Raw genomic sequence first — 18974 nt, 5'->3', positions numbered from 1 at the left:
CCGGATACTGTGGGCAGTTCGCCGGCCTGTTCTAAACCTGTTCGAGGCCAGCAACGAGGAGGGCAACAAAATGTACACAGAGTTAGTTAATGAAGGACAAAACAAACCTCTCTGTAAAATAAAGTAAATTAGAGTGGGCAAGAAAAATGTAATGTATATACACAACTGTTTATAAATGACAAAAGCCAATTAAAACGATTTTGAAAAAAAAAGTATTTATAGTCGGCTTGTGTTGATGGAGTAAGTTCTACTGAATGAGGTAAAAAGGAAGTGGGAGTGGGGCTGGTCAGCATTTTGATGGGATGCTTACCCAAATTGTTCACAACCATGACATCTTATCTGATTCTGAGCTTCGAAACCTCATATTCTCTTCATCAGCAGGACCATCTATTTCCACCCCTATTAACACATGCCTCCACTTCTGCCTCAGCTCATTTGCTGCTGAAATCCTGACCCCCATCTTTGCTAGCTCTAGACCTGGCCATTCCAAACAGACCCCTGTCAGCCTTCCAACTTGCAGCTTCCTCAACTCACCCATTTCTCCTAACTTGCATCAAATCCATTCACTCACAAGGAACCATATTCACAATTTCAGCCTACATTGGAGTGGACTCACCTTTCCTTTTTGGCGGTGATATTGGCGTTATATCCATAGAAGGAAGGGGTCTGTAGTTTGGCTGGATAAGTGGCAATGGGATATCTGGCAATACAGGTACCATTCAATGTTCATCTATGGACGAGGAAAAGGAAAAGCAAAATTACAATTTCAGTTTTTACGTGGCAAACTACACGCAATAATTTAAGGGAAGCACAGTGACATCTGATATTGGAGTACCCATGTGTTGTGCTAAGGCTAGTGTTAAAACTGAATACTAATTGCTTATATTTGACTTATTTTTCTTTTTGTGGCTCCCTCCTCTTTTTTTATTTTTTAAAACCTCTTTCATTGGATGCAGGTATCACTGGTAACGCGCATGCCCATCCCTAACTGCCCTTAAAATGAGTGGCTTTCTCGACCATTCCAGAGGGCAATAGGAATCAACCACCACTGTTGTGGGTCTTAAATCACAACTAGGACAGACTGGGTAAGGATGGCAAATTTACTTCCTAACTGGAGTTAGTAAACCAAAATGGTTTTTACAAGAATCTTGATAGGTTTATTGTCACCATTACTGAGGACTAACTTTATATTCCAGAATTTTATTAAATGAATTTAAATTCCACCAGCGGCTGTGGTGGGATTGAATGCATGGTCCCGTGATTATTAACCTGGGCCTCGGAATTACTAGCTTTGACAAAGAGTCATTGGACTCGAACGTTAGCTCTTTTCTCTCCCTACAGATGCTGCCAGACTTGCTGAGATTTTCCAGCATTTTCCCTTTTGCCTCAGGATACTAGTTCAGTGGCATTACCACAACACCACCATCTTTGACTTAATATGGGTGTTGCTGAAGACTCTGGACAGTACCACCATTTCTCATTCATTAAGTATTAGAATAAAATTATGTTCCATTATCAAAACAATACTTCTCAGGGCCTCTACATTTCAAATGTTGAGTTTCATTCTGTGACCAAACGTCTGAAAGTTAACCTGTTTCCAAAACCAGTCTAAGTTTGCAGTTGACCCCTGGAGGTAGTAGAAATGAACAGGATTTTCTTCTTCCCCCACCCCACAGTAAATGGAAGGTCTGTTAGAGTCAGTTATATTACTAGGCTGCCAGCAAATAACATTTCCAAATAAATCTGGATGGGGATTTGCATGGTGTATTAATGGTAGTCACCACCTGCTTTTCAGCGTTATGAAAAATGAGGAAAGTCATTTACTCTGAAAGACTTTTAACAAGTATAAGGGGAGAAAGTCTGCAGAGGCCATTAGTGGAGTACAGAAAGTGCCGGATGGAGCTTAAGAACTCAATTAGGAGAGCAAAGAGGGGATATGAGAAAGCTCTGGCTGGTAAAAGTAGGGAAAATCCCAATATATTCTATAAGTATATCAACGGTAAGAGGATACACAGGGAAAGAGTAGGGCCCATTAGGACCAAGGGGGGAAATCTGTGGGTGGAGCCAGAGGACATTGTAGGCATTGAATGATACTGCACATCTGACTTCACCCAAGAGATGAAGAGGTAGTTATGGAACTCGGGGAGAGATTGTGAGATTCTTAAGCAAATTGTCATAGGGAGTGACAAGGTATTGGCGGGCTTAAAAGTGGAAAAATGTCCAGGTCCGGATGAATTGTGGCTCAGGCTGCTGTGGGAGGCGAGGGAGGAGATTGCCATGGCTCTGACCCAAATTTTTAATTCCTTTCTGACCACGGGGGAGGTGCATGAGGACTGGAGAACAGCTAATGTGGTCCCACTATTTAAGAAAGGTTGTAGAGACAAGCCAGTGAACTACAGACCAGCGGGTCTCATGTCAGTGGTTGAGAAACTACCGGAGAAGACTCTGAAGGAGAGAATCTATCTCCACTTGGAAAGGCAAGGTTTGATCAGGGATAGTCAGCATGCCTTTGTCAGAGGGAGATCATGCCTAACAAATTTGATTGATTTTTTGAGCATGTAACCAAGTGAGTAGATGAAGGTAGTGCAGTTGATGTAGTTTGCATGAATTTCAGCAAAGCCTTTGACAAGGTCCCACATGGGAAGGCAAATGCACATGGGATACAGGGTGATTTGACAAGGTGGAGTCATAACTGGCTTAGGGGTAGGAGACAGAGTGATGATAGACGGCTGCTTTAGTGCCTGGAAGCCAATAACCAGTAGCGTATCACAGGGGTCCATGCTGGGTCCCCTAATGATTGCCATTTATATAAGTGTCATAGATGACTATGTAGGGGGTAGGATCAGTACGTCTGCAGATGACACAAAGATTGGTCGGGTGGTTAACAGTGAGGTTGAGTGGGGCAGCACAATGGTGTAGTGATTAGCCCTGCTGCCTCACGGCGCCGAGGTTCCCAGGTTCGATCCCGGCTCTGGGTCACTATCTGCGTGGAGTTTGCACATTCTCCGTGTTTGCATGGGTTTCGCCCCCACAACCCAAGATATGCAGGTTAGGCTGATTGGCCATGCTAAATTGCCCCTTAATTGGAACAAAATTAATTGGGTACACTAAATTTATTTTTAAAAAAACAGTGAGGTTGAGTGCCTTGGGTTACAGGAAGATATAGTAGACGTGATGGTCAAATGGCGGATAAGGGCAGATGGAATTTAACCCTGAAAAATGTGAGGTGATACACTTTGGAAGGTGTAATTTGATAAGGAAGTATACTACGAAAGGTTTGACACTGGGAAGTTCCGAAGAACAAAGGGACTTGGCGTATTGTCCATAGATCTCTAAAGGCAGAGGGCAGGTCAATAGGGTGGCGAAAAAGGCATATGGGAACTGGTTTTTATCAATCAGGGCATAGATTACAAAAGCAAGAAGGTCATGTTGGAGTTGTATAGACGTTGGTGAGGCCACAGCTGGAGGACTGTGTGCAATTCTGGTTGCCACATTATAGGAAGGATGTGATTGCACTGGACGGGTGCAGAGGCGATTCACCAGAATGTTGCCTGGAATGGAACATTTAAATTATGAAGAGAGGTTGGATAGGCTTGGAGTTTTCACTGGAGCAGAGAAGACCGAGGGGTGACCTGATTGAGGTGTACAAGATTATGAGGGGCATGGACAGGGTGGATAGGGAGCAGCTGTTCCCTTTAGTTGAAGGGTCAGTTAGGAGAGGACACATGTTCAAAGTGAGGGGTGGGAGGTTTAGGGGGATTTGAGGGAAAACTTTTATACCCAGAGAGTGGTGACTTTGGTGGGCAGGTCAGGGCTTTTCATGCATCGGTGCAGACTCGATGGTCGAAGGGTCTCTTCTGCACTATAGTATTCTGTGATACTGAAATATTGCAGATGAATACATACCCACTTCCTATAATTTTATTGCACAAGCAAAACCAGTTAATTTTCTCTCCAAGTTTCTTGAACCTGATTATCTTGCACCAAGCATGGCAACACAGTAAATACCAAAGTTGGAACTGAGAGGACAGCTTATTTAATGTAGAATTCAATCTGATCAACTCCCTCACCATTTTCACGTAGAATCATGTAATCAGAGACTTGTCAGTGCTTCCAGTTTAGATAAGTGACTGCAGAGCTAGGGTTCGGTGGGGCAAAAATTGATCTTTGACACTTTTAAATCCTCATTATGTGCAGACTTATGGGCGGAATTCTCCCCAAAAATTTCTAAGTGTGGTCTCTGGTGGGAAACGAGATGCGATTCTTGCCAGGTGGATTCTCACGAACATTTTTTGGAGCCAGGGTCCGAAGAAGCCGGCAAGGCCAGATACTCAGAGATCAGGGAGCCATTTTTGTGAGGCCCACCCAAGTGAGCAACACCACACTATGTGTTCACCAAAGGACTCTCCCCTCCCCATCAGGGACTCCCCCTTCAGGACAACTCCTCAGCCAGTGAGGAGTACCAGGTTGGCAGTGCCAGCAGTCAGAGCACCAGGTCTTTTTAGGAAGCACTTCAGAACTGAGGAAACCTCAGCAGACAAAAGAACTGTGGTTCGAAACAACACCTGCTCATTTCTAGGAAGCACTTCAGAACAAAGAAACAGCCTCTATGAAAAAAAAACTGCTGCTAGAAACCAACACATGCTCAAAGAGAGGAAGCACTTCAGAGTTAAAGGAGCACAAAGAGCTATAAAAACAAACAACGCCAATTATTAATTTGAAATAGCCTGGACCTGTCAACCAAGATGCTTGTAAACACTAATAGACCATGAAAATTGGATATAAACAATGCAGTTCAAAGCTTTTAGGCTTTCAGCCAGGCCAGAGGCCTTAAAAAATTACACAGGAATTAAATAGTAAGAGGTCTTACAGCACTAGGTTAAAGTCCAACAGATTTGTTTCGAATCACTAGCTTTTGGAGGGCAGCTCCTTCCTCAGGTGAATGAAGAGGTGGGTTCCACAACCACATATATAGACGTATTCAATGATGTAAGATGGTGGTGGGTGAATGTAATGCACCATCTGGCCTGGCTTGCGAAATCCTACCAACTGTCCTGGCTTGAGACAATTCACACCTCTTTAACCTGTGATTATTCCTCTCTCCAGTTGCACCATCTGGACCTGTAAAGACTTAATTACCTGCAAAGACTCACATTCAAAGTATCATCTTGCATCATTGAATTTGTCTATATATGTGGTTGTGGAACCCACCTCAAGATTCACCTGAGGAAGGAGCTGCACTCTGAAAGTTAGTGATTTGAAACAAACCTGTTGGACTTTAATCTGGTATTGTAAGACCTCTTACTGTGCCCATTCCAGTCCAACGCTGGCATCTCCACATCAGGAATGAAATAGAATGTGAAAAAGCACTTCAAAAGGTTTCCAATACATCAGAGGAAAATTTCACCTTCATCTGCAGATCTTTGAACTTGACATGCTGGGAGAGACAAAGGTTTTTAGATTCTACAAGGAAGGCTTACAACATGGTCCCATCCTTGGAAAGACCCCTGACCCGAGTCCCTCCAGCCCAGCCCAGGCCCCCCACCCCATCCCCAGACCACCCCTGGCATCCTGGACTGTAGAGAGGACACTCACCCCCTTGGTGTCCCTGGTGCCTACTCCCCACTTTTAGGGACCAGTAGTGATTTTGCTTGGGTGACTTCTTGGCTGGGAGGGTGGGATGGGGGTGGGTTTGATTACTGGGAGACTGCTGCATTCAACACTCATCTCGCTAATGAGATTAGAATGAATGCAAATGAGTTGTGGCCAGGGTCTCTGGGCAAGATCCTGATCACGCTAGCTAGAGTGGGTCGGGAGAATGGTAAACTGAACCCCGTTTCAGGGCTCTCCTGCAAATCTGATAAAGCAGGATTTGCACTGGGCGTAATGCAGCCGGTGAATCGCCCCCTATATCTTTGGTTAATCAATGGTGTTTGTGGATTTATAGCCAAACTAAAGCACTAAAAACATTTAATGGACAATGGCCACATAGATTTCTCTTCCAAACATACAACTGCTTGCCAAAAGCCAATGGGACTAAACGGCTGATAATTAATTTGACTAACTTTCTCAGTAACTTTTTGATTCTCACTGGTTGAGTTCAAGTTGAATGGCACACAGATATCAAACCATTCCTGCATAACAAAAGAGTTGAGAATCCAACCCAGGTTCCGGTTTTCTTTTCACTTTCAAAGGGAAATAACTTTCCATCAGACGCATTCATGGATACTTATTCTTTCAAAAGAGCCCCAAGTCACATGTTGACCAAAACATAGTTTGTCAAAAACATTAAGTCTGGCTTCCGCACTCCCTTGGCTCAGAGCAGCAATGGACAACATTTTTTGCCAACTCCAATCCTCAAAACTACGGAGGTCAGAAAAATGGAGCTACCTGAAAACATCCATCAGTGTCACCACAGTACTTCTTTTAATATATTGACTGACAGGGTAGTATACGTTAGTATAAAAAGAAATCCTGCTGTGGGCAGGTTTCTATCTTACAGGCACAACATAATAGATTTCTTTAAAAAATAAACCATTCACCCAAAGAATCCTGTCATAGAAGTACAATGTGAAATAAAGATAATTACTTCATTCTGTTTATGACAATAGGACTGGAGGCTAAATTTGCGTTTTTTTCTTTTCCTATTCTCCGTTTTCCGTATGAGGCATTTAACTCTTGCTGGATAAGATTCTGTGGGAGCAAAATACAGCAACAGACGACCCAATTGGTTTCTGTAGGCACAAGCTGGCCTCGGTTCCTTCCTCTCCTTGGTTACCCAGTAGTGATCAACTTACACAGGAGAACTGTGGTAACGAATCCCATGTTGTCACACTCAATAGTGCAGTTAACAACAGAAATGCACACACGCCAAGATCAAAAGGACGGAGTTTTAACCTACCCAGATCCCTCAAAGGAGACTACTGTTAAACGTCTACAATCTATAACACACTTTTATTCCTCGGCATTACTAATAATCTAAAGCAATCTTATTTCATTTTAATGTTACCTTTCTGGGTTTAACACTAGGCATCTCCCCAATGTGCCGTTTGGATTTCTTCTTTTCCTCAACATTCTGTTTTCTATTGGAGTCCGAGTTCCGAGAACCAGATTTAGACATAGGTTTGTCTGACCCTTTGGATTTGTCTGGATGAGCCTCCTTAACCTTATCCGCAGTTTTGTTAACCTTTTTCTTTTTTTTCTGTGGCTGATCATAGCTAAGATAAGACTCAAATGACATTGTTGGTTCTTCAAAGTCATCAACTACTGTTGGTTTAGTAGAGTCCTTATGGGAAGAAACAGACTGATTTCTTTCTGTAGATTTTGATTTTTTAGAGTCTGGCTGTTCTTTCTGTTTACTTGATGTGGATTTCTCTTTGGGTTTGTCCAGTGTACTTCTTGGTTCTTCACAATCAGATTTCCGCTTGTCTAAATCTCTGTGCTTATGTTTTCTGTCATCTAAAGTTTCCTCAGGTTGTAGGCGAGGTTTCTTATGACTGGAACTTATTGTTGCAAACTCGCCTCGGTCCTTATGATTATGCTGCTCCTTTGAGGAAGATTTATTCATTTTATCTGGCATTTGAAGTGAGGAAAATTTCAACTTTTCATCGTCTTTTGTAAACGATTGCTGCTTTTCCTTGTGTGAAGACTTGTGTTCCCTGTCACGGCCTGTGCTCACTTCTACTCGTGAGCTGTGATAGTCCCGAGTAGCTTTATGGAAGCTTTTCGGTGGTTGCTCAACATCTTCATCAGAATAGTCATTGTCCTCATCATAATCCTCCACAGGAGGAGACTTAGTCCATATCTCCGCCTCCTCTTTAAAATTGGATTTTGAAGACTGGTAGCCATGGCTACCAGACCTGAAAGGTTTCTCATTCCCCAGCGAGTGTTTCCTTTTCTCATGAATCTGTTCATAGTTTGGTTCAGAGGACTCTTTATGAGGAGTCTGGAATGTCTGTCCACAATCTTCTGGAGAAAGGTCTCTGTGTCTCTTTTTAGAAGCCCCTTTATTATAAGCAAACTCTCGCTCTTCTAGTGTATTGGTGGATCTGAACAAAATAAACGTATAATTAATGATAATACGATTTTAAATTACTTTGTTCCAGCATTCACACAAAAAGGCTATTTTTAATAAGAACATTCAAAGTTCTTCCCAAATACGCAGCAGGTAGAAACACTGGCCAATGTGGAACTGAACTACAAAAATTAGGAAAATCCCAGGACCAATCTCTGGTTTCTATCAGCTAAAGGGACAAAAGGTCTCATGCTCAGAGAAAATTAAACAATAATCACACAGAACTGACGATCACCAACTACTAACACTTAATGGAAAGAATTGATTTGTGCATGTATGTGTATGCATCAGAATAAGCGGTGTGAATTCCTATAATCAAACCTGCCAACAGTCATGGTACAAGTTCGCATATGAAGAAGACATGAGGGCAGCACGGTGGCGCAGTGGGTTAGTCCTGCTACCTCATGGCGCCGAGATCCCAGGTTCAATCCCGGCTCTGGGTCACTGTCCATATTGAGTTTGCAGATTCTCGCCGTGTTTGCGTAGGTTTCGCCCCCACAATCCAAAAAGATGTGCAGGTTAGGTGGATTGGCCATGCTAAATTGCCCCTTAATTTGAAATAATGAATTGGGTACTCTAAATTTATTTATTTTTTTAAATGAAGACGACATGGTTCACAGGAAGGCACAAATGAATAGTTATTTGAAAGTCAGCACAGGTAAACAAGGTCAAACTATTTTCTTCTTCTGTAAAATTCTACACTTCGATGGCTAAAAGGCAGGGTAAATTATCAGTGGGTCCAACAACAAAACACTTCTGCAAGCTAGAGAAAGAATTAAAACTTCAATCTTTGAGATTCGAGAGGAATATAAACCATTTGCCACACCATCCCAGGAAATACAATCAAAATATAAACCCACATGGTAATATTTACACATTGTAAAAGGATGATTGAAATTATGAATTGTGAGCTGATGAGGACTCTGATCCCTGAGTAAATATGACCCTTTTGAGAACCCTACCCTTCAAAGATAAATGCAGGAGCAGGGAAGGCAAGGTGACTCAAAGATGATGGGATTATGCAACAAAACGTTTGAATGGAAGATAGCCTGCCAATCCAACTCATGCAAGTTAACAGCATTTGTAATTATTGTATCTGGATAGAATAGCATGTTATGTTAAATAAACTTACCAGAAACATAAGAGCCAACAGTTCAAAGCCTTAATCATGTAAAGTGCAGAAGGTGATGCCATGCTCTTGTTAATCAATTGTCAGACTCTATTTGGGGGGGGGGGGGGCAGGAGCATCGGGTGGAGAGGCAATAGGGAACTGCATCAATCAGTTACTTTTTATTAAACTGCAGACTCTAATCGCCCATTTGGTATCATTAAAATGCTATCCTACATTATTCTGCATCTTTGACACTATGAGTTACTGTATTGTGATTGTCCATCTTTAAAAGACAAGGACATCTTAGCACTGCGCCCTCACAGCACCGAGGTCCCAGGTTCGATCCTGGCTCTGGGTCACTGTCCGTGTGGAGTTTGCACATTCGCCCTGTGTTTGTGTGGGTTTCGCCTCCACAACCCAAAAATGTGCAAGCTAGGTGGATTGGCCATGCTAAATTGGCCCTTAATTGGAAAAAATGAATTGGGTACTCTAAATTTATTTTTTTAAAAGAGAAGGACATTCACGGGAGACCAAATGTGCTGTTAACTGAAATTGGATTACCTGAAGTTCAGATTCTTGATCACCTTGATTTGGGTGCTATTTTCTCATGAATATCTAAACCAGATCCATAAACAAAAAAATAAATTTCCAGTCCGAAAACTGGTAGCAGGAGAATTTTTTTAAAATTTACTGACTGAGGAGCTCAGGTTGAGCGCCAACTGAAAAGGACGATCTTCACATTTCAAATTGCCACATTTAGGGAAGAAGAGTGAATTTTAGCTTTCTATTATAATACAAGATAAATAATTCTTTCTTTCTTCCTTTTCTTAACCCAACTTCAAGAATTGGCTTGTTATACATTAAACATAATCAGGGAGAATACACATGTATATTGCAGAGTAACAGCTTTCACTATTGCAGCAGAGTGGGCTGTTAAAACAATACCGTTCTACTTCCTGGGGTACCAGTTTCTTCCACTTTGAGACTAGGTTCTTAGCATCATCTCCAACCACATCATGCTTCCTGAATCCATTCACAGTTTTCCCTATTCCTGTATCCTGTTTACAAAAAGAACAGAAGAGTGAAACAAATTTCTTCAGTTTGTAAATTCAACACAAACTCAAATATGAACATACAAATTAGGAGCAAGAGTAGGTCACGGAGTCCTCGAGTCCGTGCCAGCATTAATTAAGATTGTGATTGATCTGATTGTAATCTCAACTCCACATTCCAGCCTACCCCCGATAATCTTTCAACCCCTTGCGTATCAAGAATCTAATTACCTTAAAAATATTAAAAACACTGCTTCCTTGGCTTTGAGGAAGAGAGTTTCAAAGACTCAACCCTGAAAGAAAAAACTACTCATTTCCACAATTCTAATCAATATGAAAACCAGTTACATTAACACTAAAATATTGTAACACTCAGTAACATTTTTACAAGACGACAATGATGTGTTAACGGTGTATCTGACAGAAGTTGATTATTTGGTTCACTGCCTTTGAAAGAATTCTGTTGCGGTTATGCAGTAATAATGCATCCCTGTTACAACAATATTTACTGGGTGGCATCCCCATTAGAACTTTTACGTGAAAGGGGCAAGATAGGAATATTATTTTATCGTTCCCCAAACTACCAAGTTATCCATTACAGCCATCAATTGCCATATGCAGAGAGAAAATTAATAAAAACGATAGAACCATCACCGAGTAGCTTATGCAGCTTTAAAAAATTTACAACTTGCATTTATACTGCACTTTGAACATAGGAAAACATCCCAGGGCGGCACGGTGGTGCAGTGGTTAGCACTGCTGCCTCAGGGCATTGAGGACCTGGGTTCGATCCTGGCCCTGGATCACTGTCCGTGTGGAGTTTGCGCAATCTCTCAATGTCTGTGTGGGTCTCACCCCTACAGCTCAAAGATGTGCAGGGTAGGTTGATTGGCCACGCTAAATTGCCCCTCAAATTGGAATAAATATTTAGGTACTCAAGTTTATTTTTTTTTTAATTTTAAAAGGAAAACATCGTGAGGTATTTCACAGGCGTGTAATCAGACAAAACATAACAAGCCAAAGGAGTCGGTAGGAGGATGGGTTAATAAACAGTTGGACAAATAGATGGCTTTGACAAAAGCAAATTACTGCAGAATCTGGAATCTGAAACCAAAAGAGAAAATGCTGGAAAATCATTCCAGCATTTTCTCTTTAGGTGGCTTTGACGAAGGTTCTTTGAGGAGGGTGGGCGGAGAGGTTAAGGGAGGGAATTTCAGAGTTTGGAACTTAGGCAGCTAACAGTGAAGCAAAGGGAGTTGTAGATGGGCTAGAGACTAGAGCTGGAGATACAAAGTTCTAGGAGGGTTGTAAGACTGGAAAAGGTTACAGAGATGAGAGAGGCGAGACAAGGCGTGAACTTGACCACAGAATAAAAATGTATGTGGTATGGTAAATTGGAATAAAATGTGGGCAGCGAGTACTGTGGAACAGGACTTTGCACAGTTAAAATACAGAGAGCAGAGTTTGGATGTGCTCACATTTCTGGAAGATGGAGGCTGGGAGGCCAGCCATGAGAGTACTGAAATAATCAAGTTTGGATGATGCAGGCTCAGTCACAGATGGGCTGACGCAGGGGTAGAGAAAGGTGATGTTATGGAGATTGAAGAAAGCAGTCTTTACAATAATGAAGATATGAAGTTGGAAGCTTAGCTTAGGAAACAGAGTTTGGTCTGGTTCAGCCTGAGACAATGATTGGGTAGGGGGGGTGGCACAATTGATGAGGGAATGGGTTTGTTGGCATGGAATTGGGGGTTGGGGGAGGGGGGGGGGGGGTGCAGAAAGGGAAGGGAAATAGAGAATGGACGAAAAAGCAATAGTTTCAGTTTTTCAAAGTTTAATTAAGGAAACAAGTTTGTCCAAGACAGGAGGCTCAGGAATTCTAGGCAAAGAAGCTGCAGCACAAATCATCTCCTTGATGAACAGAAAGTTGGCTAAAGAGATGGAAGCAAGATACTTTAACTTTAGAGTTGTATCTTTAAATTGAAATGAGCCAAGAGTAGCTACTTGCACATCCCCACTGTAATCACAGAATTATTACAGCACGGACAGAACTGAACAATTTACCAAGTGGCACACCCCACTGTGCCCCAGCCCTACATATTCTTCCTTTTATGAAATGAAATGAAAATCGCTTATTGTCACAAGTAGGCTTCAAATGAAGTTACTGTGAAAAGCCCCTAGTCGCCACATTCCAGCGCCTGTACGGGGAGGCTGGTGCGGGATAAGCTACATCAGGATAATTTAAATCTTAAAACAAAAATTGAGGACTGATAAACAGATTGACCGGTAGGTATCAGGAAAACAAATTATTAAATATAAGCAGCTTTTCAAACTTCCTCATCAAAGCGCATAGGAACATAAAGAATGAAAGAGTAGGCCATTCAGCTCTTAGAGACCGCTGCTCCATTCAGTGAGATCAGGGTTGGTTGTCAACTTCAGCACCATTTTCCTGTACTATCCTCATATCCCTTGATGTTTTTAAACATGTGGAAGCCCATTGATCTCAGCCTTGAATATACTCAATGACTGAGCCTCCACAGCCCTCTGGGGCACTGAGTGAACAAATTCCTCTTCAGCTCAGCCCTAAATGACCAGCCCTTCATTCTGAGACTGTGTCCCCTGATTCCAGATTCCCCAGCCAGGGGTAACATCCTTCCTGCATCTACCCTGTTGATCCCTGTAAGAATTTTGTTGATTTGAATGAGATCATCTCTCATTCTTCAAAACTCCAGAGAATAAAGGCCCGTTCTATTCAATCGTTTCTCATAGGACAATCCCTCCACCCCAGGAATTAATTTAATGAACCTTCATTATGGAGATCTTTCCTTAGATAAGGAGATCAAAACCGCACACAACACTCCAAGCGCTATGTCACCAAGGCTGCATATACGTGCAGTAAGATATCTTTACTTCTATACCCAAATCCTTTTGCAATATGGACCAACATACCATTTGCCTTCTCAACTGCTTGCCATATCTGCATGTTAGCTTTCAGTGACTGATGTACAAGGTCACCCAAATTCCTTTGAAGTTCAACGCTTTCCAGTCTCTCACCATTTAAGAAATATTGTCTTTCTGTTCTTCCTACCAAATTGGATAACCTCACATTTCTCCACCTTGTATACCATCTGCCAACTATTTGCCCGCTTGATTAGCCTCTCCAAATCTCCTTGAAGTGTCTTTACATCCCCCTTATAACCCACACTTCCACCTAGTTTTGTGTCATCTGAAAACTTGGAAATATTACCATTAATCCCCACATCCAAATTATTGACATAGATTGTGAATAGCTGGGGCCCCAAGCACGGATCCTTGTGATACCCACTAATCACAACATGCCAATCTGGAAATGATTCATTTAGTCAGATTGTTTTTTGTCCATTAACCAGTTCTCAATCCATGCCAGTATATCCTCCCCAATTCCATGTGCTCTGATTTTATTTATGGGTCTCACAAAAACAACGGGTTTGTTAAACATGATTTCCATTTTATAAATCCATATTGAGTTTGCCCAATTCTACCATTATTTTTTTTAAGTATCCTGTTATCACATCCTTTAATAGATTCTAGAATTTCTCTACTACTGATGTCAGGCTAACAGATCAGTAGCTCCCCATCTTCTCTCGCACTCCTTTCTTAAATAGTGGGTTACTGTTCCGATAGGGAGATGTCAGGAAACTGGATCAAAGATGTAGTGGGCAATTTAGAGGATAACAGACTGAGGGTAAAACTGCTAGCACTGAGTCAGAGGTATATGCCCATACCTGGCCTGAGTTACATTGGCCCATTTAGACTTAAACTCGTTAATGGGATTAAACAGGATACCCCTCTTCAGCCGGGATGATTCACTCAAGATTCATTGTCCTCCTGGACACTCTGATCTGACCAGCCATTAGCCATTGCACAGTTTGATGTTGTCTTTTGTCTGTAACTTGGAGGTTATTACACATACATAGCATGGCCCTGCCCTTTTGTGTAAATGGGAGTGGGCAATCAAAAGCCCAGATAGCGATGATGAGTTCCAAGTCTAGACACCCCAGGACAGAACCATTATTTGAAAGGCTGGGCGGAGCTCAGAGAGAAAAAGATTCCTATTCGAACAGGTAGGGGCAGAAGGATTTGGAAAGCCACATGGAGCGGTCATGAAAAGCTGCCACAGAGACAGGCTTTCAAAAAAGGATCTGAAGGAGCCACACTAACAGCAGAAATATGTTCTGTAAATGCAAGTATCACTGCTGCCTGCATAAGTGGAGTTGAGAGCTGTATGTTCATTTTACGTGCTGTTTAATGGTAATGTTATGGTTAAGGGATACATGTAAGCTGTTCTCGTTAGGTTTGAAGTTTAAACATTGTTTTGTTTGTAAAAATAACGAACCCCTATTTCTTATGCAATCACTCCTGGAGCGAATCGAACTTTCTGCAGTCTTAAAAATAAAAGAATGTTGAATTTCTGGTCCAGTATCTCAGCCATTGTTGGGATCTGGTCTAGCGTCCACAACATTACATTTGCCACATTCCAGTCTGCAGGAACCATTCCAGAATCAATAGAACTTTGAACAATGACAGTCCTTTGCTTCTCCATTATTTCTGGGATGTTTTTAGTATTTTTCTCCATGAAAACAGACACAAAGTATTTGGCTAGTTTCTCTGCCATTTCCTTATTCCCCAAGTCTGCATGGAATTCAGTTAGGTAGATGTCAACCATACATTAACAGAGCAGCAGTACTATATTGCATTTGGTGTTCTCGAATGGCCCAACATTAGTTCTTGATCCTGAGTACACTGTAGGTGATGATATGTTCGATGGCATTATAGAAACAACTTTAAGAATGGGTTCAGATGAAATTAAAAATGAAAATGAAAATCGCTTATTGTCACAAGTAGGCTTCAAATGAAGTTACTGTGAAAAGCCGCTAGTCGCCACATTCCGGCGCCTGTTCGGGGAGGCTGGTACGGGAATCGAACCGTGCTGCTGGCCTGCCTTGGTCTGCTTTAAAAGCCAGCGATTTAGCCCTGTGTGCCCAGAAACTACAACCTGGAAAGATAAATCAGTATTTTCATTGTTTGGAGATATGTTTTTGTCATGTTGTCAGTTGTATTCTTATCCCTCCATTAGATATACTATCCTTGACTCCTTTGAATAATAAATATGCAAAACAATAGTTGTTTCAGATGCATAATCCAAGCAGCATTTTACCTTCAGGGAAGATAATAAACTCTACTCTCAAGATCTCAAGCAATTTCCCCAGATGTTTATATGATACTCAACTGAACAGTACAGACCAGGACACGCTTCCCAGGTTGTCTTTTCAGGTACCTGCTAATCTCAGACAGGGACAGCAATGAGAGCACTACAACTAGCTTTGATTTTTGGAAATGTACATTAGCCATAATTCCCATTACTAAACCAGCAATTTATTAAGAATAAGAACACATAGACGCACCTGAAGGTGGCGGATCAGGTTAGATTGAGGAAGGGATGGGTGAGCCAAGTGTTTCATTCGGGCTGGATACAAAAAATCGGGGGGTGGCGATCCTGATGGGGAACAGGGTGTCATTTGAGGCGTCGAATGTGGTGGCAGACAGTGGCGGGAGGTATGTGATGGTGAGTGGCAAGCTGCAAGGGGAGCGGGTGGTGCTGGTTAATGTATACGCCCCGAATTGGGACGATGTGGGTTTCATGCGGCGCATGTTGGGCCGGATTCCAGATTTGGAGGCGGGGGGTCTGATAACGGGGGGATTTCAACACGGTGCTGGATCCGCCACTGGATCGATCCAGTTCCAGGACGGGTAGGAGGCCTGCGGCGGCTAAGGTGTTGAGGGGGTTTATGGACCAGATGGGAGGGGTGGATCCATGGAGGTTTGCGAGGCTGAGGGCCAGGGAATTTTCATACTTCTCCCATGTGCATAAGGCCTATTCCCGGATCGACTTCTTCATTATGAGTAGGGCGCTGATTGCGAGGGTGGAGGATGCTGAGTATTCGGCGATAGCCATTTCCGACCATGCCCCGCACTGGGTGGACCTCGAACTGGGGGAGGAGAGAGACCAGCGCCCGCTTTTGCGCTTGGAGGTGGGGCTGCTGGCAGATGAGGTGGGGGGGACGGGTTCAAGGATGTATTGAGAGGTACCTGGAGGCCAATGACAATGGGGAGGTCTGAGTGGGGACGGTCTGGGAGGCGCTGAAGGCGGTGGTTAGGGGGGAGTTGATCTCCATTCGAGTCCACAGGGAGAGAAGGGAGCAGAGAGAGAGGGAGAGATTGGTAGGGGAGATGGTGAGGGTGGACAGGAGATACGCAGAGGCCCCGGAGGAGGGATTGCTGAGGGAGCAGCGCAGCCTCCAGGCTGAGTTCGACTTGTTGACCACCAGAAAGGCAGAAGCTCAGTGGAGGAAGGCACAGGGTGCAGTGTATGAATATGGGGAGAAGGCGAGCAGGATGCTGGCACACCAGCTCCGTAAGCGGGATGCGGCTAGGGAGATTGGTGGAGTTAAGGATCGGGGAGGAAATGTGGTGCGAAGGGGCGTACACATTAATGGGGTCTTCAGGGACTTTTATGAGAAATTGTATCGGTCCGAACCCCCAGCGGAGAAGGGGGGGGATGGGGCGCTTTTTGGACAGTCTGAGATTCCCAAGGGTGGAGGAGGGACTGGGGGCGCCGGTTGAGCTGGTCAAAGGGGTAGCGAGCATGCAGTCGGGGCCGGATGGGTTCCCGGCTGAATTTTACAAGAAGTATGCAGACCTGTTGGGTCCCCTGTTGGTTAGGACCAATAACGAGGCAAGGGAAGGGGGGGCCTTGCCCCCGACGATGTCTCGGGCGCTGATCTCCCTGATTCTTAAGCGGGACAAGGATCCCCTGCAGTGTGGGTCATACAGGCCGATCTCACTTTTGAATGTGGACGCCAAGCTGTTGGCAAAGATCTTGGCCATGAGGATAGAGGACTGTGTGCTGCAGGTTATCCACGAGGATCAAATGGGGTTTGTGAAGGGGAGGCAGCTGAACACCAACATAAGGAGGCTCTTGAACATTATAATGATGCCGGCGGTAGAAGGGGAGGCGGAGATTGTGGTGGCGCTGGACGCGGAGAAGGGCTTTGATAGGGTTGAGTGGGGGTACTTGTGGGAGGTGTTGGAAAGGTTCGGGTTTGGGGAGGGGTTTGTTAGTTGGGTGAGGCTGTTGTATGAGGCCCCGATGGCTAGCGTGGCCACGAGGAGGTGAGAGTATTTTCGGCTATTCCGAGGGACGAGGCAGGGGTGTCCCTTGTCCCCTCTGCTCTTTGCGCTGGTAATTGAACCCCTGGCTATGGCGCTGAGGGAGTCGGGGAATTGGAGGGGGCTGGTCCGGGGTGGGGAGGAGCACCGAGTGTCGCTCTATGCGGATGACCTAATGTTGTATGTGGCGGACCCGGTGGGGGGAATGCCGGAGGTGATGGGGACACTCCGTGAATTTGGGGATTTCTCAGGATACAAGCTCAACTTGGGGAAGAGCGAGCTGTTTGTGGTACACCCAGGGGATCAGGAGGGGGGAACTGGCGGACGGAGAGGAGCTTCAGGTATTTGGGGGTACAGGTGGCCATGAGTTGGGGGCCTTGGATAAGCTTAACCTCACAAGGTTGGTGGAGCAAATGGAGGAGGAGTTTAAGAGGTGGGACATGTTGCCGCTGTCTCTGGCGGATAGGGTACAATCAGTCAAAATGACGGTTCTCCCGAGGTTTCTGTTCCTGTTCCAGTGCCTCCCCATCCTTATCCCGAAGGCCTTTTTCAGGCGGGTTAACAAGAGCATTACGGGGTTTGTGTGGGCATACGGGACCCCGAGGGTGAGAAGGGTGTTCTTGAAGCAGGTCAGTGACAGGGGGGGGCTGGCGCTGCCCAACCTCTGTGGGTACTACTGGGCTGCCAATGCAGCGATGGTGCGTAAATGGGTGATGGAGGGGGCGTCCTGTGTGGGCACGAGCCTAGAGGCGCTGGTAACGGCGCCGCTGCCGCCCCCTCCAACGAGGTATACCACGAGCCCGGTGGTGGCGGCTACCCTCAAAATTTGGGGGCAATGGAGACGGCACAGGGGGGTGGGGGGGGGGGGGGGGGAAAGAGGTGGGGGCCTCGATGGGGACCCCGATATTGGGCAACTACCGGTTTGTCCCGGGGAGAATTGATGGCGGGTTCCGGAGTTGGCACAGGGCAGGTATCAGGAGGTTGAGGGACCTGTTTGTAGACAGGAAGTTTGCGAGCCTGGGTGCGCTGGAGGGGAAGTTCGGGCTCCCCCCGGGGAGCGCCTTTAGGTACATGCAGGTAAGGGCGTTTGTCAGGCGGCAGGTGGCGGAGTTTCCTCTGCTGCCGCCACGTGGGATCCAGGACAGGGTGCTCTCGGGGGTGTGGGTTGGTGAGGGGAGGATCTCGGCAGCGTACCGGGTGATGCAGGAGATGGATGAGGCCTCGGTCGAGGAGCTGAAGGGTAAATGGGAGGAGGAGCTGGGTGAGGAGATAGAGTAGGGGACGTGGGCGGACGCCCTGGGGAGGGTGAACTCCTCCTCTTCTTGTGCGAGGCTTGGCCTCATACAGTTTAAGGTGCTGCATGGGGCTCACATGACTGGGACAAGGATGAGTCGGTTCTTCGGGAGTGAGGACAGGTGTATCAGGTGCTCAGGGAGCCCAGCAAATCATGCCCATATGTTCTGGGCATGCCCAGCGCTGGGGGAAATTTGGAAGGGTGTAGCAAGGACGGTGTCGAGGGTGGTAGGAT

The 18974-nt window shown here is 44.8% G+C and overlaps 1 protein-coding gene across 1 annotated transcript in view; it reads right to left on the bottom strand.

The window, feature by feature from the left end:
• LOC119967620 (elongin-A-like) overlaps positions 1-18974 on the bottom strand; it is a 107442-nt gene that overhangs the window by 47034 nt on the left and 41434 nt on the right. Inside the window, exons 3-5 of the mRNA XM_038800388.1 lie at positions 10131-10243; positions 6999-8048; positions 617-720 (exon numbers count right to left, since the gene is read on the bottom strand). Of these exons, the coding sequence (XP_038656316.1) occupies positions 617-720; positions 6999-8048; positions 10131-10243 (1267 nt within the window). The remainder of the gene's footprint in view (positions 1-616; positions 721-6998; positions 8049-10130; positions 10244-18974) is intronic.

The sequence above is a fragment of the Scyliorhinus canicula genome, chromosome 1, assembly GCF_902713615.1.
Source record: "Scyliorhinus canicula chromosome 1, sScyCan1.1, whole genome shotgun sequence".
Taxonomy (NCBI): Eukaryota; Metazoa; Chordata; class Chondrichthyes; order Carcharhiniformes; family Scyliorhinidae; genus Scyliorhinus; species Scyliorhinus canicula.
This window is presented reverse-complemented; position numbering and strand designations above follow the sequence as displayed.